General features: G+C 43.4%; 1 protein-coding gene across 1 annotated transcript in view; it reads left to right on the top strand.

Moving 5' to 3' along the window:
- LOC144684737 (N-acetyl-beta-glucosaminyl-glycoprotein 4-beta-N-acetylgalactosaminyltransferase 1-like) overlaps positions 1–22,866 on the top strand; it is an 823,211-nt gene that overhangs the window by 250,957 nt on the left and 549,388 nt on the right. Inside the window, exon 2 of the mRNA XM_078548907.1 lies at positions 9,225–9,340. Coding sequence (XP_078405033.1) covers positions 9,225–9,340 — 116 coding nt within the window. The remainder of the gene's footprint in view (positions 1–9,224; positions 9,341–22,866) is intronic.

Here is a 22,866-nt window from a genome sequence, read left to right on the forward strand (position 1 = left end):
CCTCCTTTTGGAATGTGCCTTTGCAAAGAAGGTCTGGAAAGAGATGCAGTGGTTTTTGTTGAGGTTCATCTCGAGCAACACTGTGATGCAGACTATGTGCACTACGGGCTGTTCCCAGCGAAACACTCCAAGACAAACATCAACTGCTGCTCTTTGGTCTGCCCAGAACTTGCTGGTCTTACAGTTCAAAGAGGTGTTCATGACCGAGTGTTGCAGGCTGGCACATTTCAAGGTTTAGAACTAAGTGCAGAGGGATGCAGCAGCTGCAAAGGCTCAATGGGGAAAGGCCAGTGCCTAAGGTCCTCTTGTCATAGTACACTGAGGGGCTGGAAACTGTTTAAGACCCCTCAGGCGGTATCTTTGTCAAGGAATGCATATTGTAAATGAATTGCAATTGTATTGAGGTTTCTCAGAGTGCCACATGCTGGGCAGAATCTTATGCCTTCCACTGTGGTGAGTCTGGTAATGGAGACACTGCCACTTTCCCCCCTCCACCCTGATTAAATCAGTGACCGGAAGGTCTGTGAATGGCCTTCCCACCCTGCCATTAATTGAGGCTCTTAAATAGGCCTCAGTTAAATGTTCACTTCAGGGCCTCATTCCACTGTTATTAACAGCTGCTGGTAATTGTATTATAAAGTTTAGCTTGGCTATGGAAAAAGACAAGGAACAATCCAGAATAAGAATAATTAATTGGGGGAGGGCCAACTTCAGTGGGGTGGGAACATATCAGGCCCAGGTAAATTGGAATCGAAGATTGGCAGGGCAAATGGTAACTGAACAATGGGCTACCTTTAAAGAGGAGCTAGTTTGGATACATTCAAGGCACATTCCCATGAGGGGGAAAGGTAGGGCAAACAAATCCATAGCTCTCTGGATGATGAAAAAGTTAGAGATTAAGATGAAACAGAAAAAGGGTGCATATGACAGATGTCAGGTAGGTAATACAATTGTGAACCAAGCTGAATATAGAAGAATATATAGAGGGGAATTGAAAAAAAACAAATAAGAGAAGCAAAGAGAGAGAGTATGGGGAGCGACTGGCAGCTAACATAAAAGACCATCTAAAAGTTTTCCATAGGCATATAAATAGTAAAAAGGTGGTAAAGGGAGGAGTGGGACTGATTAGAGACCTAAAAGGGTCTTTATTCATGGAGGCTTGGGACAAAGCTAAAGTACTATATGAGTACACTGCATCTGTCTGTACCAAGGGAGAAAATGCTGCCCTGGTCATGGTGTAGGAGGAGGGAGTTGAAACACTTGATGAGTTAAAAATTGATGAAGAGGAGATAATAGATCAAATCATGTTTAACTAACGTGTAACACATATCTGAAGATCGCCTTGCCTAGCAGATCGAGATGGTGTAGCCCTTTGGGAAGCATAACATAATAAATGTTATTAAAACATTCTGAGGTTTTTGTTCTGTTTACCTACATTGCTGAGGCATGTCCTGTCCAATTAAAATAGAGGTAGCATAGAGTAACACAACCATGCCAGGCCAGAAAAGAAATGATTGGATAATTTCCCTGTCAGTCACTGCTATAAGGGGTTGGGATTGATTTTATACACGAGTTGTTTGTTGCAGTTTGTAGGGATTCATTTCAATCGATTGTAAATAGACTTCATAAGAACATTAGTGATAGGTGCAGAAGTAGACCATATAACCCTTAGAGTCTGTTCAGCCATTCAGTAAGATTGTGGTTGACCTTCAACCTCAACTCCAGTGTCTCATGTTATCCCCATATCCCTTGATGCCGAGTGTCTAAAAATCTATCAGTCACATTCTTGAATATACCCAATGGCTGAGCTTCCACAGGCCTCTGGGTTAGAGAATTTCAAAGATTCACAACCCTCTGAATGTAGCAATTTCTGCACATTTCAGTCCTAAATGGCCACCCCTCCTTATCCTGAGATGATGTCCCCGAGCTCTACATTCTCCAGCCAGGGAAATAACCTCTCAGCATCTATCCTGACAAGCCTTCTAAGAATTTTATATAGTTTAATGAGATCACCTTATACCCTTCTAAACTCCAGAGAATATAGGCCTATTCTACCCAATCTCCCCTCATAAGACAACTCTCTCAACTCAGGAATCAACCTTGGTTCAATGCCTCCAAGGCAAGTATATCTTTTCTTAGGTAAAGAGACCAAAACTATACGCAGTACTCCAGGCGTGGTCTCACCAAAGTCCCATATAATTGCAGCTGGATTTCCTTAATCTTATACTCCTACCGCCTTGCAAAAAAGGCAAATATATCTAGAGTATCAAATAGGGATCGGGGAACAGAGTGCTTTGTGAGAAGAGTGCTAAGTCAGGAATTTAGAGCAATTGGGATCACTGTGGTAAGTAATTCTCAAGCTGTAATTTAGATTAATAGTTAGAAACTGACTTAGAATTTAATAATATAAAAGAAACTAAAAGCTAATTAAGCAAATAACATAAATAGACTTTCAGTTATCCATAACAACTGTGACCATTCTTAGCACTCCAACCTCAGTCACTGACCTTCAGCACACAGATGGCTTTTGTGTATGCGCTCACTCAGAAACTAAGCTCCAGGTCATTGTCAACTCCTTCTCTGAAGCACATGAGAAAATGCGCCTTTCACTAAACACCCAGAAAACCAAGCTCCTCTTCCAAACAACTCCCACAGCACAACACCTCCCCCGCCCCCATCATTGAAGATCAACGGTGAGATCCTGGAAATGTCACTATTTTCTGTATCTTGGGAGTCTCCTCTTGACAAAGGTAGACATTGATGATGAAACTTATCATCGCCTCCAATGTACCATCTCAGTCTTTAAGTGAGTGAGGAAAAGAGAATTTGAGGACCAGGTTCTCAAACCTGAGTCTGGGCAGATGCAATCCCTGCACTCCTATATGTTTCGGACACTCGGATAACCTACAGCCAGCATGTCAAAGTACTGGACAGTACCATCAGTGGTGTCTTCACAAGATCCTCCAGTATCTCATGTTATCCCCATATCCCTTGATCCCTTGAGGATCCTGTGATCCTCCAAGTTTAGTGGCAAGAAAGGTAGTCTACCAACAGTGTCCTCTCCCAAGCCAACATGCCCAGATCAAGGTGCTAAGCACTCAAAACCAGCTCCACTAGGTGGGACATGTCGTTCATTTACCTGACACCAGACTCCAGAGAAACTGTTCTACTCAGAATTCGGTTGCAGCAGGAGACTCCTGGAAGGACAGGAAACACTTTAGGGATGCCCTCAAAGCATCCTTGAAAAGATCAAACGTCCCTGCCGACAGATGGGAGTCTCTCGATTGTGATCAACCAAAATGGGAAAGGTTTATTCGAGAAGGCATCAAACACAAAAGACTTCATCAGGGATATGCAGAGGTGAAGTCTAGATGTTGCATTGAGTGCACAAACCTCCAAACAAACCATCGACCTGATCCTTTCAAGCAACACCTGTCCTGCACTTGGCAGAATCTGCAGATCACTTATCAGCCATTTCAGAACCCATCAAACCTGAGTGGAAGCAAGTCATCCTCAAGCCCGAGGGACCGCCCAAGAATAAAAGATCATTTTTAGCGCACTGTAATTGCAATCCAGTTTGCATTCCATTGTTAACTTCTCACCAAACTTGATATCACAGTTAAAGCAAATGAAATGGTTAAGTTCTTAACTTAGCAAAATTGTTATTCTTTAAAGTTATGAGGGTGGGTCTGTACTCCTTCTCTTACAACCCCTCAACCCCAGCCTCACCTTCAGCCTGCTTAGTCTCTCCTCCAAGTAGCACTAAGTTTGGCAATCCCTGTATCTGTGGTAATTCTGAGGTCCAATGCTTTGCAGCTTATTTACTACATTACAGCAATGACTACACTTCCAAAGCACTTCATTGACTGTCAAGAACTTTGGGATGTCTGGTGATCATTAAAAGTACTATATAAATGCAAGTTTTTTTTTTCTTATTCTTATTTTCTTTTTTGCACCTTATCATGCCCATCATGTATTCTGGGCAGACAGGGGTGTGTGGATGGTTTCTATTACCTTGCATTGCCTTTTGTAGGCAAATTGTGTGACCGCACCATCTTTTGCAATTTATGGTTTTACCAAGTATTGATTTTAATAAAAGAAAAAAATCATGCGATGCAAACACAGTGTAGAAATTCTGTACCATTGTACTGGGGAGCTTCAGAACTGAGAGAGGATGCACCAAATCCTTGAAATAGTGTAAATGTGAAGAAAGAAATGTTCCATGTGTGGAAGGCACAGATTTAAGGTAATTGGCAAAAGGAGCCATGGTGACATGAGAAAAAACGTATTCATGCAGCGAGTGGTTAGGACCTGGAAGGCACTGCCTGAGGGGTGTGGTGGAGGTGGGGTTAATCGAGGCATTCAAGAGATAGTTGGATTATTATTTGAAAAGGAAGAACGTGTAAGGCTACGGGTAGAAGGCACTAGGTGAATTGCTCCTTCGAAGAGCCAGCACAGACACGATGGGCCAAATGGCCTCCTTCTGTATTGTAACCATTCTATAATTCTGTGATTCTGTAAGGAGATTATTTCACCTGAGCTGTGGCTTCAAAATTGGACACTGGGAGTACAATACCGGTAGGCTTCAAACAAGAAGGGAGAATATCTGTCTTTGGTGGCGTAGTCAATAATTGGAGCTATCAAAAATAAATGAATAATTTGCTGATTTGGCACCATTAAACAGGACTAGGCAACTAGATAAGAACAGTTTGAAATATTGTATAGACAAGTGTAGCCATAAAGATAAAATATGCCAAGTGACATTATGGTTTTTATCATGTTGGGACCAATGCGTTGTCACCTATTTAATTCAACTAGTTAGATTGGTCACAAGGAGTGTCAGTCAATTACTTTAAAGGGTGAGGGATAAAATTCAGAGATTTCTGTTCTAGGAAGTTTTCTCAGATCACCTAATCTGATGGAGACTAAATTGAGCCTAGGATCATATGAGTTATATATAGTATGTGGTAGAACTAGCCTCATTAGATCAAATAGGCCTTAATTACATCCTTTTGACAGGTTCCTAAAATAAGGTAAAAGAATTCTGTCTCCCAGGATCTCAAAACTGTGTGACGCCTTGCTTCCTTCAGTCTTTCTTCCTATAATGTAGAAGCTTTTAAAACCCAAGTTTGACATCAACTAATCACTTTTTCTTGATTTCCTTTGGCCAGGATTTTATGACCCCCTCCGCTGGTCCGGCAGGATATCACGGTCCTGCTGCACTGAATAAAGATTTAAATGGCTCCCCGCATCCGCCGGAGGGGAGACATGGCAGGGCCATAAAATCCTGGCCTTTGCCTTTTCTGCTATTGTTTTTGACCCTGGTTGTGCCCTGCACCGTTGACTGTGAATCTTCAGCAAGGTTCCTCAATAGAAAGAGTTGCAATATTGCACAACATTGTAAACATACTGTGTCAATGTGTTTAAGGCTAGGGATTTACTCTTGTGTATTTTGCTTTTCAATTTGACATTGCTTCGTTAATTTTGAAAAGTGTATTAATTCCCTTATTTGAACCTTCCAGGTTATTCTCTAACAAATTTTAATGGCACAGTTATGCAGAGTTAATAATTCTTTTGCATCTGATTGAAAGGATTTGGATTTATTAAGAAATATTAAAAATAGAACGACAGTATGCTGGTACACTCAACTGTTCTATGCACTGGTAAGGTCAGAAGTAGGTTGCACATCAAGTTCTTCATATGATCTCAGCTGTGCCACTAGGGAAGGCACCAAAGCAAATACCAGCCTAGTTTGTGTGACAGTACTAGCAGGCAAGTCAGTTAAGGTTTCTCTTGTATGCTTTTAGCTGACATGTAGACTAAACAACATTATCTAGAGGCCCAAGACAGGCTGTTCTATCTCCTTGGCCTAGCAGTGATAGGCACAGGAAGGAGAAACATTACGAAGTCAATGGGCAGGATCTTCAGCTCGGCGTGCGAGTGCACGCCCGACAAGCAAGAGCGTGAAATAGTGCGCAATGTCGTAAGGCGAATGTCCCGACGTCATCGCGCACTCACGCAATATTTCAGTCGGCGAGCGCGCGCGAGAGTCGGCAGGGCACCCGGCGACAATTAAGAGGACCATTAAGCCCCTTACTCAATTAATTAAATTGAATTTTTCACTGCCTGTCCAACCTTACATTTGGCGGACAGACAAATAGGCCAGGTGGCCTTTGCATTTTTTGCGAAACCTCATCCATGGACGGGGTGAGGTTTCGAACAGTGACTAAAAAAACAATAAAAGTTTTTAAAACTCATATTTTACATGTCCCTGTTCATGTGACCGAGTCACAAATGGGGACATGTTTTCCTTATTTTCAAAATTTTTATTTCTCATGTTAAAAATCTTCAGCTCCCTGACGCAGCTTTGTGCCTTTAGGGAGCTTTTGCGGGCAGTGGACTGTTGAGCGGCTGCTCCCGGGCCTGCCCGCCATGCCCGCCCAAGGGGAAAATCCTCCTCAATGTCAGCACAAATTGGTTTGGAAGAGCACTCAGCTAGAGTACAGGGAACAGCAACTAAGTTGATAAATGGAATTGAGCCACTGAGTTGTGAGAAACGACTGAGAAGTAGGGATGTTTATATTGGATAAAGGGCAGCTTAGAAGAGATTGCCACAGTGGTTTTCAGGAACCGAATAGGAAGAGATAAATTCTATCCCAATGTTCAATATTAGCCGAAGCTCAAGAATCAAAGGATATGGATGAGAGAAGGTGAAGACAGTTAAGATATAACTTCTTCACGCCAGTGTTCAAAATGCACGGGGTCAGTGGGCGAATTCACCCTTTAAAGCTACCGAAAAGCCTGTGAAAATAAATGATGGGGCGAAGGAGAGGCAGAATCTGTGAGGAGCTGCTCCTCCAATCACAGATCCTGTCTCTCCCATGTTCACTGCTCCAGCTTGTCCAATCACATGTTGCTGGAGCAATTATGCTGGCTGGTCCTGCTGCCAGCATCACCAATCGCTTCCACAGGAAGGGAGATAGAAAATGGCTTCTGCTGTTGGGCTTAGATAACCTTAGATAAATTAGGGTAGGGTATGTGGTTTTAGGGGTGCGTGGAATGAATGTGTACCCTGTGCTTCAGTGGGAGACAGGTGATCTTGGATTGGAGGCTTTGGAGGGTGGATGAATGGCCATGGGTGTTTTCCGGTTCCCACTTGCTTAGGCCTGTCCTCCACACCAGCCCCTCAACATCGTTCCAGACATGTTTCAGTGGGGGAATGTGCACAAAGCCAAAGGGTCACATTTAACTTGGACTTGGCCAGCGGCTCTGCCCTGCTGGAAGCCTCAACTGACAGCCTGAACTGGGACGTGGGAGAAGAGGATAGCAACAAGCAGCAGGAGGCCTCACTCAGTGATGCTCCCCCATGGGCTCCCCCAGTGTCTGAGTTGGTGTTAGGACCTGGCTCGGGCTGAGAAGATGGACAGGCCGGGTTGGGGATGCTGGTGGGGGAGCGAAGCAGCAGCAGAAGGGGGACACCCAGGCCAAGGAGATGCAGAAATGCTGTGGCCTCCACCTGAATGAATTCTACTGTTTCTCATATTCCTTAAAGGCACTGACACCTTGGTCTGCAGAGACACTCTCAGGAGAACTATGCATTTAGACTCTCTGTGCAGTGTGGAGCAGGAGTATAGCCACATTCGGAACTCAAGGTGTTTGGAAGTTTTTCTGCATAAAACAGCAGGTAGTGGTTCAAACAATAAACAATCTCAAGGAAGTTATGGCTGCCTGGTGAATAGATGGTGGCACTGTTGGCTGCAATGCTGAATTATTTCCTGAGTGTAGAGAGCGTAAACTGCTTACAATTAATTTTTAAAATGGGTTGCATATGTGAGACTCATTCCCAATAAGTTACCTTGTACCAAGTAGTTAGAATTTTCATTTTGGACATAGAGTATGGGAGATTTATTTATGGTAAATTAACAGAGACATCTTATTTATAGATTCCAATTTATAAGATTTAATGATATATATACACAATCTTCGGTATTTGTGCTTCCTTATCTAAAGAAGGAAACCTTAAAAAAATCAACAGAAGTTCAGAAGGTAATGTTATGATGTGACTGCATCACCTAATAAATTAGTGAGAATGAAAAGGAGCCCTCAAAAGAAAAAAATAATTTGACCCTTGCTTCACACAGGGGCTGCTAAACTGCCTATTTAGCAAGCCAGCAGAAGTAGAGAATGTTATGAATTTCAGGAAACTGATGGTTGCATTTTTGGTAGATCGTGCTATTAAGGACATGCAAGATGAAGCAAGCAGTGCAGAAAGTCTGTGACCTTAGGCCTGATGAATTGCAATAGCCTTTCTGGGACATCATGGAGTGGATGCATCATTGATAATTGTGGAATTGTGGAGCTTTAATGATTCCCTTAGCAAGTTGGGCAAAAAATTCCTAGGCATCCTCCTGAAATCACCCAGTTTTAGTTTTCCACCTTTTCAGAGACAATATAAAGTAAGGGGTACAGGGGTAGAGGGACCTGGTTGTATATGTGAATAGATAATTGAAGATGGCAGGACAGACGTAGAGAGCAGTTAATAAAGCATACTGTATTCTGGGCTTTATTAATAGGGACATAGAGTACAAGAGTAAGTAGGTTATGCTGAGCTTATATAAGACACTAGTTAGACCTCAACTGGAGTGTTGTGTACGGCTCTGAACACCACACCATCGGAAGAATATGAACGCATTGGAGAGAGTGCAGAAGAGGTTCACAAGAATGGTTCTGGGGATGAGGAACTTGTGTTATGAAGATAAATTGGAGAGGTTGGGACAGTTCTCCTTGGAGAAGAGAAGACTAAGAGGAGATTTGATAGAGGTGTTCAAAAACATGAGAGAGCTGGATAGAGTAGATAGGGAGAAACTGTTCCTGCTCGTAAAAGGATCGAGATCGAGGGCACAGGTTTAAAGTGATTTGCAAAAGAAGCAAATGTGATGTAAGAATTTTTTTTTTCACACAGCGAATTGTTCGAGTCTGGTTTGCACTGCCTGGAAGTGTGGTGGAGACAGGTTCAATTGAGGCAATCAAGAGGGCATTAAATGATTATTTGAATAGAAAGAATGTGCAAGTGTATGGGGAAAAGGCAGGAGAATGGCACTAAGTCATAATGCTCATTTAGAGATCCAATGCAGGAATGATGGGCCCAATGACCTCCCCTGCACTGTAACAATCCTGTGATTCATATTTGCTACTAATTATCTCCATTGTTGATTTCTTTGCAGATGCAGAGAAGCTGAGTGAAGCTACTGATACTGGCAGGAGAGCTGGCTCTACCCATGCTGCGTCCAACAAAAGGAAGATTGACGACTCCAGTGACAGTCAGGAGGATGAACAGATGGTAAATGACTTTTGAACAGTTTCTTTAGAGGAAAAAAATCAAGCCTGAGCCATGCTTCTTTATCTCTATGTCTAAAGTTGCAGTGGCCCAAAGCCATTACGAAATAATTTCCCGATCCATTGTAAGGTAAATTGCCTCTCCAACCCCTAGATACATATGTAGGAAGTAGAGAAAGACAGCCAGTTTCTAAAGCAGAACTCTTCCCATTCCCATTCATCACAGTGATATTGAACTTTCTGCAGCAGAGTTCAATCACAGGTGAGTGTGCTGTTCCCTCCTGGGTTCCAATTAATTTGAGAGCATGGAAAGGGAGGAAGGAATAAAACAGCAGCGGTTAGTGGCACAGGAGTGTAAACTGTGCAATGGGAATTGATCTTTGTGATTACAATTTTAATAACAATTGCAGCAAGAGGCTGTAAAACATTTTAATGAGCTCTGTATTTTAGTTTCTCTTATTTTATTTTCTGTTGGGATATGAAGTTATACTTATGGGCCCTATGGTATCTTTTGCCCATCCCTGTGGGCAGTAAGCATTAACCATTTAGAATCCGACTGGCTGAGAATAGCCTGCAGCTGTGGGAATTTTTCGCCATTTCTACACTACAGTGAGTCGCACCTTCCTGTTGGTCCCATGGGGAACCTCAACATGAAAATGTGACTGGCTGAGAAAGCAGAGAAAGCTATGTCTCTCTAGGGCTTGTTATCTCCCTATTGCCCACCCAGCTGTGAGAGAGGTATGGTTGAAATGCCTTGCGTCGCCTGTAGCATGCTACGTGGGCATCACGAGCCAGAGGTTGCTGTATTGTTTCCTCCCCATTTTGATAACGTGTGGTTGTTTAGAGCTAGTCACTGAATCGATGGTCATCTTGGCTCTTCTAAACCACAGTGAGTCAAGCCTGAACTGGCAGTTGGCCCCAAGGGGTCAATCATCACATGCTGACATTTGGTGTGGCAACTTTCAGAATTTGACTGGCCGAGAATAGCCATAAACCTGAGGTCTGCCAACCACAAAAAAAAAAGGTTCTACCTCAGACAGGGGCAGTCAGCAATATTCCGCCCACCTCAGAACTTCGCACAGCGGTCAGGTGGCCAAGGGACAAGCGACCTTGACCTTTTTGAACAGTCAAGAGGAAAGTCAATTACCATCTATCAAGGGCCCAGCATCTCTCAAGGGAGGTACAATGGACGAAAGTTGGTGTCCCTTCCTGATCCTGGAGACTGTTCTGCAGCGGAATGGCCGGTGATGAGGACAAGAAATCGGTTCACAGGAACCTAGAGACTCTTCCTTTATGACACCCATTTGTCCGATCCTCAAAGGGTTAGCTAAGGCTAAGGGAGGCGACCTATTCCCAGGTGTGTGAGTAGGGTATCATATGTTACATTGACATTGTGTTTGTTCTTGTTGTCCCATGAGTGCTGTTTTATCTTTAACTAATTTCATGGTCAAATGATGACATTAGGGTAAACACCTCCGGACATTCGAGCAACTAACCTGAACCAGGCCCGTTCTTTGTGGTGTGAATTCCTTGCTTGGCTGATCCCGTGGAATGAATGAATGGTTGTATTCGTGCAAGACCATGCCCTAGTTCTCCCCATAGCCCCCCAAACCTGGCTGTGGTCCATCTTGGAGGTAGTCCCACACGTCGACAAGTGATGTAAAGACTTGGATTAGGCACCCACATGAATGTTTCAAGTAGGACTGAAGTCACACATAGGCCAGACAAGGTCAGAGTGGCAGTTCTCTTCCTTATGAGACATCCGTGAGACAGCTACCTTTATGCAAAAATTATTGATTTCAATTTCACTCCTTGCTATTATGGAATTTGAATTCATAACATCTAGGTTGTTAGTCTAAGTATCACAACCACTGCATTTGTTCCTCTAATTTCAGTGTTTTATTTAGTTGCTCTGTGGCAGACTGCATGGCCGTGAGGTTCAGATTGCAATTGGTTGCCAAAATCAAATCTGTTTCCATTTGTTTCACTTTTTTCTTTACCTCTTATACAAATGCATACCATATATAGGCTACATGTGATCTGACAGATTGCTGCTGTTCAAATTTTCAAAGGAGTGCAGCATTTTGCTGCAGAATTCTCTCAGTATTGCTGCTTCAGAAATGTTAGTCACCTATTGATGGGGAGTGGATCTCCCCACTGGAATGCTCTGATAAACTCTCAGGAGTTGACCAGGAGCCACAATAGCCTCTGAGTAGTCTCTCCTGTGGTTTCTCAGATGTGGTTGCTATGACCCACAGAAACCAGCAACATAGAGTTGAACCAGTGTCTTTGGCAGCAGTGTTACAGATAGATAGATGTCAAGGTCAGATACCACTACCAGAGAAGGGAAGACCAAAGAAAGACTTTGGGCCATTGGAGGGTCATTGAGTTGGAACTTCAGGAGACCAGCAGCTAGAGAGTATTGGTTAGTTTTGGGTGCTTGGAGCCTGGTGAATCAGTATGTTGACAGTTTCAGTACCTGGAGAAGGGTTAGACATGCCTGACTCTGGCTGCATTGAGAATGCGCAAGGGCTTGACTGCTGACTGAGGTGGGGAGCGGCATGGCAGGGTGGTGAGAACATGTGGGAGACTGATAGATTTTTGTTCAGCAAGGGTATTTAGAATTTCAAAACCAAGGCAGGTAGTTGGAGTTCAGACACAGATTAGTCATTATCTAACTAAACATTGGAATAGACTCAAAGGACATAATAGCACACCCCTATTCCTATGCTCCCATAGTAAGACTCTGATAAGTCCTTAATGGGAGTTGGTTTGACTTAGGGCCATGCAGTTTTCTTTGTCAAGCATCATGATTTTAAAGAAATAATTAGAAGCTTTTGCTCAATTTATAGTTTACCGGGTGAACTCACTCCTTACTGATTTGAGCAGGTCCAAAGTCCACACTGATGATAATATCACACTACCACATCTTATCTTACATTACATTGAGGTGTCCAAGTTCATTGCTATGATTGAATTGTGTAAAGCACAGCGACTAAGTGGGTTCCCTGGTGTTTATATGGTCAGAGATTTCCTGAAGCGATTCATTCAAATTTCATGTTGCAATGGAAACACCATTTCTAAAGCCAAGTGTATACATAACTGTAAGAGTTGGTGAAAATGTGGCAGCCAGTGTGTTATACTTAGCAAAGTTCACTTCCACAGCTTTCGTGCTAGAAGTCTATTCTAAAACCCTTTAGCAAATGCTACCAACTGAGCTAAGCTGATGCTCTTATCCCTGAGTAGGAAGTTTGTGAATTCAAGGAGAAAATTTTCCCCCTGTCAGGGAGGTTGTGCGGGGGCGGGTGTGGGTGGGCACGAGCCCGATCAGCACCCCCGATTGGGTCCATGCTGCTATTTTACGTGGGCGGGCCAATTAAGGCCCGCCCAGTGTGACGTGCACCCGGAAGTGCTGAGCGCTCCCTGTGTGGGTGGGGGGGGGGGGGGGGCGCGGTGGAGGGGGGTGGGGGTGGCGGGTTGGGAGTGCGCTCTTTCGCACAGAAAGTTTTGTGTTAAAAATTTTAATAAAGAAGAAGAAAAAAATTTAAGACATCCCCTCATGTGACAGTGTCACATGAGCTGGGACATGTCAATGAACTTTAATGAAAAAATGTATTTAATTTATAAACCCTTCATGAAACCTCATCCTGCCCATGGATGAGGTTCCATGAAAAATGCGAAGGCTGCCTGTGCTCTTCACCTGCCCACCAACCTTAAGGTTGGATGGGCAGCTTTCTCAATAGCCTTAATTAGATAATTAATGGCCTTAACAGGCCTTTGACAGTTCGGCGGGCGTGCAGCCAAGTCGGCTGCTTGCCCGCCGAACTGAAAATCTAAATGACGAGCAGTGACATCGGGACACACGCCCGATTTCACCCTGCGTCATTTCATGCCTCAGCTAACAGGCCCCACCCCCACTCGCCGAGCCAAAAATTTCCCCCCAAGTCTCACTCCAGGATCAGAGTGCAGAATCTAGGCTGGCAGTTCAACGTGGAGAGAGAACTGTGTTATCAAAGGTGTCAAATTTGGATGAAATTTTAAAACTGATTCCTGTTTCTGTGGTGGCTATTAAGTTCCCAGGGAGAAATCTGATGAAAGAGTTGTCTTGACCAGCATTCCTCTTACTCAATACCATCAAAAATGAATTATGTTCATTAATAATCCAATTACCATTGTGGGATCCTGCCCTGTGCTAATTGGCTGCTTCCATAGCAAGGTACTGAATTACAATGTACTTCATTTTCTGTGAAGTGCTTTGCAATGTTTCCAAGAGATGCCACAGAGACGAAATTTTTAAAAACATTCTAACGGTGACTTCAAATGGTTCCATAGAATACCTACTGATACCAAAACAATGTTTTACAGGCAAGGCCAGCTGTAGCACATTAATTTAACCGCAAAATGTTATGCTTCACAGGTACCTAGTTATAGCTGGCCTGGAACTAAATCAAATGAGGCAACACACACAATTTATTAAAAAAAAATCATAAAATTCAGAGTCATGGTTTTAAAATTCTCATCTTTGTTTTCAAAGGCCTCACCCCAGTGTACCCCTGTAACACCCTCCAGCTCGACAACACTCTGAGATATCTGCATTCATCTAATTCTAGCCTTGATTTTAATCGCTGCATTACTGGTGGGAGTTCACTGGTGGGAGTTCCTTCAACCCTAAGCTCTGGAATTCCCTTCCCAAACCTCTCCGCCTCTCTACTTCACTTTCTTCCTTTACAATGTTCCTTAAAAGCTTTTGACCATCTGCTCTGATATCTCCTTATATGACTCAGTGTCTAATTTTGCTTTACAGATATCATGTGAAATATCTTGGGACATTTTATTACATGAAAGATATTATATAAATACAAATTATTGTTGCTTCACAACTTCATGACTGATGAAAACAATGGACAAAGCTAAAAACTTTGACACCCATAAATAATATCCACTTTTTATTATTTCTTTCCAGTTCCCATCTCAGAAATATTTCCTTTCTCATTCATTTTATCTTTTGATCCCTGAAATTCCTCCCAATATGCTCTGCTGATAGAAATAATCACAGCTTCTATATTTTGAAGGAACAATCCCAGCAGACTAGCTGTAGGTTGTCCTCTGCATCTGCTTTAACAAGTGGAAATGTTGTTCATTTATAGCAGTTTTCAGTATTCATGCAGGACCTAACTGTAACTTTATAGATGGTGTCATGCGTCTGAGCCAAAACCAGGAAATGTAAAACGCTACAAGCTCCTGAAATAGCATTGCTGGCATAAGGGTTTTCAACCCACCGGATGTAACTGTAATGATCACCGTTCTTTTTACCTGTTACAACACCAAAGAGAAGCTCCAAGGTCCACAGTGCAGGACTTCAGCAAGGCTGCAAAGAGTAGATGGAAAGATGAGGCATATTAAGAAATAATGATTTTAAATGTTTGTGGCTGCAAAATAGGGCTCTATAGCATCACTGGTACCAGCACTATGGAAGCCCTGAATTCAAAAATAGCGGCAAGAACACTTCTGGTCATTTCTGGCGTGGCATGTGCGTGCCCTTACTAGCCCTGACATGCTGTCCATATGCTGGGAATGTGCAGGATGGGCAGATTGTGTTGGCAAACAGGCTCCAGCACTGATTTGCCATACAATCTGTCAATCTGGAAGGTGCAGGTTCAGTTAATGTCCTCTCTGAACCATTCCTATGTGAACAGCTTCATGAGGGACACACCCTGCTAGCACTCATAAAAGGGCTAACCATCTAGCTTCCAGGTGCTCTTGACTTACTTTTGCTGGTGCAGAGTTAGTAGAAGTATTGTGTTTTGTCTTATTAATGGAGCTTTACAAATCTTTTGGATTTTCAAAGGAGTGAAGCTGAATCTTGACAAGGAGGCCAGAGATTTTGTTGCCTATCAGGAGAAAGTCTGCTTTAATAAAGGGGGTATAGCTGCAGTCACTCTTGGGCTGTAGCATGATTTGGAAATGGAGCAGAGGCAGCAGAGAAGGGAAGCTGTGTGCAGAGGAAGAACAAGGAGGGCTTCAGATAGAAGGCTGTACCCATCTAGGATCTTCAGGGAGCATTCTTACCTCTACCTCAGCCAGCAGTAGTTTGTGAAATACCTGCGATTCACCAAGGAGGTGGTCATGAAAAACCAGAGGCTGATTGCTGGGTTATGAGGGATAACCATTCTACACCTGGATAATGACTCATCTGCCACCCGACCACATGAGCACAGTGTGTCTATAATGAGAACCATGCAGACAGCAGGAGTGTTATGGAATGAATCATTGGTGTGTTAAAGCAATGGTTCTACAGCCTGGGCAGCTCAGAAGAGCGCTCCAGTTCTCACTGGACTGTGTCCCCTAGATTGTGGTATTCTGCTGTATCCTCCATTATCTTGCTATCATGAGGGGCAGCCCTTGCCACCAGACATTTAGAGACCACCTTGCGAGGATGAGGTGGAGGGAGGGAGGAGGCACCTGGAACCCCTTTGCTCCAGAGAAGTTGTGCCCATAAGTGGATACTTCGATTTTGGTTCCCCTGAAGTGTCAACCCCACATCACAGTTGCTCTACAATTCCCCACTATTCAATTCATCTGCTATGTCGCATTATAATGTCCTCTTTGCCTAAAGCATCCAACAAAAAATTCCTTAACAACTTTATCCAACAATACTTCCGATAAAGCACACAAAACTGAACTATTCACCTTAGTTCATTCTCCTTTTTTCCTGCCTTATGGCTGTTGTTGCCTGCCCTCGTGCTCCTACACAGTGTTGCCTCTGTGATTGCAGCATGGCTGGTGGAAGGCTGCTGACTGTCACTGGAGGAGAATGCAGATGGCCTTGCAGGACGACCTTCAGCAGCTCTGGGCTTTGAGGTCCCAGCTTCGGACTACACCATCTCTGCATGGGCGAGCAGAAATCTGGACTAGCTAGCTGAAAGGCAGCAACAAGGTCACTTAGGAATACTGTCCTCCTAAGAGAGGACTATATGCTTGTGCTCCACAGAGTCACTGCCATTCCCTTTGGCGGTGCCTCAGAAATCCTAGCAATCTGTTGGAGGATAGATTGCTGGACTGCTGTGAGACCATGCATGTTCCTTTGAACATTGGTATCCACAGCCATGATGGCAGCAGTCTGAGCTACCAAACAAGATTCTCATGACCTCCACCTGACCTTCCACTGCAATACTCAGATGTTGGCTAGCTTCCGCCTGCATCGCAGTGGAAGCTAAGACAGTGAGCACCAGATGATCCATTGCAGTTGGGTCCGCAAGTGCTGTCACGGAGTTGACCACCACTTCCACTTTGGAAAGGATAGGCTCCAAGCTCTGTGCAAAATCCTGTACCAAGTTGGAGCCAGGCTCTTTAATGCTACTTGACAGTGATAAGAAGCTCTGTGGCATAGCTGCCAATGCACCAAGCATCTCAGTGTTAAAAAGGTCCAGGCTAGCTGTGGGATGCACTAGCCATCCATACTGTTCAGCTCCCTGTTCAGTGTGCAGCCAGTCAGCAGTGTGTTCCATGCTAGGCTGCACACTGAAATAATTTAGATGAGGAGAGAACCTGGAGTTTGCATGCTGCCTGTCTCAATGGGACCAGGCACAAGGTAATTGTGCATCAAGATCTCCATGCCCAAACACAGACCTTATCCAATTTCCCCTCCTGTAGTTTGTAGGAAGAAAGGGAAATTGAGAGACAGAGGCCTGAATTTTCACTCCTGGTTCAGAAGCACAGAGTCAGGAGAATTCCTGGCTCCCTAAACTCTGTTATCAAAAAACTGCCTGAGAAGTTACGATTTTCATTCAGGGTTTGTAGGGGTGGGTGCGGTGTGTAATGGAAGTCGGCCTGCTGATCCCGGAAACAGGTTGGAAGCAGCACAGGTCCTGCTGGATGCAGAGGTGAGCTGTTAGCCTCGGTGGGTAAAAGGTTAGCCTCGGTGATCCAATGCTTTGAGCCAGCTGCAAAAAAAACCCCAATAAAACAAAAAGCAGCCCTCACCCCCTCACCCTCCACACACTCCCCATGCCCCATCCATGTCAACCCATGCCATCTCATACCCCAGCCTGCACCCCACCACATCATGGCCCATCATACCCTCCAGGCCAACTTCTGCCACTCTACCCACCCCCCATGGCCCCTTATACCCTCCATGCCAACCTATGCTCCTCTACCCACAACCCCCATGGTACCGCATACTCTCCATGCCAACTATGATCCTCTAACCATACCCCCCCATGGCCCTTCATACCCTCCATGCCAGCCTGTGCTCCTCTATCCACCTCTCATTGTCCCTCATACCTTCTGGCCAACCTATCCCTCCACCCACCTCCATGCTCCTTTCTAACTCCTAAGCCAACTTAGTGCCAACTCACATCAACCCAATCCCCATCACCCTTTGCCCTTAAACCCTCATGCCAACTCACCAGTATCCACCATGGGCAGACCGCAGCACTCATGCCAAGTGGAAATAACATTAAATTATTAGTGTCTACTGTTGAATTCACAATTTTAAAAAATAACCTCATTCATAAAAACTCATCACTACATTTAAATACCTTCAAACACTTAATCCCTTATGACAAAAAGCATTTGTATTCACAGACTTTATAAGTACTTCAAGCTGTAAAAAAACTGTAAACTGACAGGCACCTCACTGTGATAATGATAGGTTGTGAAATCAGCACGAATGATAGCCTTCAGGCTTTTGTAAACAAGCAGAGTGAAATAGTATACACTGATTTTTTTCTTACAACCTGCAGACTATTTTTTAAAATTATAGGCCAGGAGATTTAAATCCCTTGACAGTTTGACAGTTCCAATGAGCTTTGACAATTCCCTTGACAGTGCCTTTGATAGTCCCTTGACAGTTCCAATGAACTTGATAGTTCCTCTGAGTTTATCCACTTTTTATGTACATTCATGTCTATGTTTAACAATCCCAAAGGCAACATATCTCTTCTAAAGGGTACCCTACCTCTCCAAAGAACTACACTAACTTTAGACTTTCTCTTGATAGGTCTAATGTGCACAAAGTTATGTTTCAGACATCCCACTAGCCAAAATTGGATCTGACTGAAGGCACCTGCACTTTAACATATGCAACTTCCTCTGTGAATCACGGACATGCAAAGTACAACTCACCCCTGCTCCCCCACCCACGAAAATGGTGGGGTGGGGGCTAAATTCAAGGGTGGGGTTTTTGGATTCTGGCCTCCAGCACCATTTTTGCCATGACAGAGAGCCCCTCTATCAGTGTAAAAATTCAGGCCAAAGAGTTGCACAATAATGATGCTTTGGGAAAGACTGAGTCAGGATGGGGGAATAGATGATGACTCTTGATTTCAAAATAGAGAAGGTGCAAGAAGAAGGAACGATGTATTGATGAAGCACTTAGATTGGACAGCAACCTAAGAGTAAAGATAAAAGGGGCTTACGTCAAAGTGGTATTGATAAAATAGTGAAGGACAAGAAAGATTATGTTGGTAATGGTGGGTCGGATGCCTTGATATTTAACTGCTGGTTGACCTTTGCCAGTGACCACTTGTTTGCTCAAGAAAATCATATTGCGGAATGGGTTAACAAAGCTGTGACTGGAAGCTTAGCCTCTATGTTCGACACAGTTTCATGGAGAAGAGGGGCTCCAAATGTGCTATATCTCTGCTTTCTCTAAAAGCTAAAACCACATGCACACTGTGTGCATTTTTACAAATATTTAGGGAGTTGAGAAAGTTTTGTCTCAGTCTTGTTGGTATTTTTAAACTTAAAATTGCAGTGTCTTTAACACTAATCGTTGCTTCCTGCCTGAAGTGTAATTGGTTCATCTTCAGCCTGAGTGAAAGTGATTGCTACAGTTAGAGCTGTCACCTCGAGGTAGGAAACCTCAATATACGTGGAGGGAGAAGGGAGGCAGTCAAGCAAATACAATAACCTCCAGGGTGAGTGATTAATGATGACAAAGTATATAGGCAGGCTCAATAACCTCCAAGGTGAGAGGCCAATTTGGAAACAGAGTGAGACATTGATCCTTTAATCTTACTGTGTTCTCTGAATGAAGTCCAATTGTAATCTTGTCCTTGTTTATTCTGCACTGTAGAAAGGTCCTTCCTGCACTCCTCAAAGGATTACAAGCACAAGTTTTTGTTTTGGGAATACCTGTCAACTATAAGAGGAGGCAATAGGAAAGAAAGAACTTTCACTTATATAGGTGAGGTGAAGGCTCCCGTGCAATTGGATTTGACAGCACACGTCATTGAAGCTGAGGTGCATTCATCTTGCCAATTCCAAGATGCTCCTTTTAAAAGAAAGGAAGAACTTGCATTTAAATAGTGCCTTTCACAACTTCAGGATGTTCTAAAATGCTTTACAGCTAATTAAGTACTTTTGAGGTGTCATCACTTGTAATGTGAGAAATGAGGTGGAATGTAAGTTAAAAGCATTGTATGGTCCATCAGGCATCAATGGTATACTAATTTTAACACACTTAGATGTTTATTAATGCCATTGATAAACAATGCCAGTTAACAATATTACTAAAAATGCCACAGTAAAGTAAACCTATTGCCACTGAGCTCTAGTAAGTGCCCAGAAAACTTACCTCACTTTAATTAGCGGAGGTTACCATATCCTTATTGACTTTTCCTTCTGTAACGCTCTTCTGTAAACAGTTTAATGTTGGTGACCTTCTTTACTTGGAGGGCTGTAACATCATAGTGTTGGCACGATACCTGTTCATAGGAAAGCTGCAGCGACATGTAATCAGTCTGCCATGGATGACACCGTGCTCAGTAATAACTAAACTCTTTTCTCAGTGGCATTCGTTGTCACAGCAATCCCAATTCATATGGTGGAGATTGAGCCACAATTGTTGAATCAGGACCTGGGGTAAAGAATAGTGCTGTTAGTGCAGTGAATACAAATGTGGCATACAATCTCATCTGTGAAAGAAACAGAAAATCGCCCCAGCAATTGGGTACAACAAAGATTTTTTTAAAAAAAGATGAGCTAACTTTGGTTTTATTTATGTGAACATTTGTTTATGAAGGTGAAAGGTGGGAGAATGACCCGTTTTTCATTTGGCAGTATTGAGTACTTCCAGTTTAGATATAAAACGGGTCATAGGTAGGGTAAAGCTCTTTATACTTTGCTACAACATGCCTGCTTCTGACTGCACCATTTTGACATTTCCTACAACAACATCCTTACAGTTTCTCTGAGTGAGGCTGACAAGCTGTACTGAATTATTCAAACCCTTCTATTGTAGATTTGTACTGCAAACTGCCAGGCTGACATCCATTCCTGCCAGCAGAGGTGACCCACATCACTGCAGTGAGGGGTGAGCTTATTTCCCCAGGGCAAAAGCTGAACTATTGGTCCATCGTTCTCTCGGGACCAACCCTGACTTTATTATCAAACCTGCTGACAAGGGTGGTGCTGTTGTTGTCTGGCGTACTGACCTCTACCTCGCAGAGGCTGTGCGCCAACTCACCGACACTTCCTCCTACCTCCCCCTGGACCATGACCCCACCACCGAACATCAAGCCATTGTTTCCAGGACTGTCACTAACCTCATCTCCTGTAGAGATCTTCCCTCCACAGCTTCCAAGCTCATAGTCTCCCAGCCTCGGACGGCCCACTTCTACCTCCTCCCCAAAATCCACAAATAGGATTGTCCCGGTAGACTAATCATGTCAGCCTGTTCCTGCCCCATGGAACTCATTTCTTCCTATCTTGACTCTGTTCTCTCTCCCCTTGCCCAGTCTCTTCCCACCTACACCCGTGATTCCTCTGATGTCCTACATCATATCAACAATTTCCAGTTCCCTGGCCTCAACTGCCTCCTCTTCACCATGGATGTCCAATCCCTCTACACCTCCATCTCCCATCAGGATGGTCTGAGGGCTCTCTGCTTCTTCCTTGAACAGAGGCCCGAGCAATCCCCATCCACCACCACTTTCCTCCTTCTGGCTGAACTTGTTCTCTCGCTGAACAATTTCTCCTTAAACTCGTCTCACTTCCTCCAAATAAAAGGTGTGGCTATGGGTACCCGCATGGGCCCCAGTTATGTTATTCTGAAAGGCTAGGACCTCCAACACAGCAGCACTCCCTTCGTACTACACTGGAGTGTCAGCTTTGATTTTTGCTCTCAGTTCCTGGAGTGGTACTTAAACCCACAACCATTTGATATAGAAACAAGAGTGCTATGAACTGAGCCACAGCAGACACCTACACAATACTCCATCTGAGTCCTTAACCATGATTTGTAAAGGTTTAGACTTCTTTGTGTTTGTATTCAAGCATATCATAAATTTTCTTTACTACTTTATCAGCTTTCCCTGCCAGCTTCAAGGATTTGTGAATCTGCACCCCCAGGCCCTTCTACCCCTGTACTCGCCATCAAAACAGTATTATTTAGGTTGTATTTCCTCTCCAGGCTGTTTCTCCCAAAGTGCATTACTTTACATTTAGCTGCATTAAATTGCATCTGCTATGTGTCTGCTCTTTTTACCAGTCTATGTCCTCCTAAAGTTTGCTATTATCTTGCTCACTATTTGCTATGTTGCCAAGTTTTGTGTCACCAGCAAACTTTGAAATTGTACACCCGATACCCAAGTCCAGGTCATCAATATTTAACAAGAAAAGCAATGGTTCCTAATGCAGACCCTGAGGGAATCCCACTGCATACTTCTCTCCAGTCAGGCAAACATCCATTTGCCACTACTCTCTGCTTCCTAAACCTTGGCTATAATTACATACCCCCCAAGTTACCACCATCCCTTCAATACGATATGCTTCTATTTTCCATAAAAGCCTGTTAGATGGTACTTTATCAAGTACCTTTGACAAGTCTATTTTTGTAAAACATCAATTACATTGTCTTCATGAACCCTCCCTGTTACTTCACTTAGGAACCTAATCAGGTTATTCAGACACAGATGACCTTTAACAAATCCATGCTGATTGTCCCTTATTGCCCCAAGTTTTTCCAAGCAAGAATTAATTTTGTCCTTGACAGTGGTCTTTAATAGTTTTCCCACCACTGACAGTAGACTGATTAGCCTGTAATTCCCAAGTTTATCCCTTTCCCCTTTTATGAACAGGGGTGCAACATTTGCAATCCTCCAGTTCTCTGGCACCACTCTCATATCCAAGGAAGATTGAATGATTGCAGTCTAAATTTATCATCTTAACCTTCTATACCCACCCTAACTTCCCTCAGCAACCTAGGATGCATCCCATTTGGACTGGGTGTTTTTTAATTTTGAGTGATGCAAACCTATTTAGCCCCTCACTTCTATCTATTTTTATTCTACCCATTATCCTTACTCCTTTCTCCTTTACTGTATTATTAGATTCATTCAATACTATGAAGAGGGATGCAAAATATTTGTTCAGTACCTCAGCCATGCCTATGCCTCCACAAGAAGACTTCCTTTTTGTCCCTAATTAGCCCATCATTTTTTCACATTTTACATGTTTAAATAAGATTTTGTGATTTCCTTTTATGTTACCTGTTGATGTTTTCTCATATTTTCTCTTCCTTTTTCA

Source organism: Cetorhinus maximus, chromosome 9 (genome assembly GCF_964194155.1).
Source record: "Cetorhinus maximus chromosome 9, sCetMax3.hap1.1, whole genome shotgun sequence".
NCBI classification, from domain to species: Eukaryota; Metazoa; Chordata; class Chondrichthyes; order Lamniformes; family Cetorhinidae; genus Cetorhinus; species Cetorhinus maximus.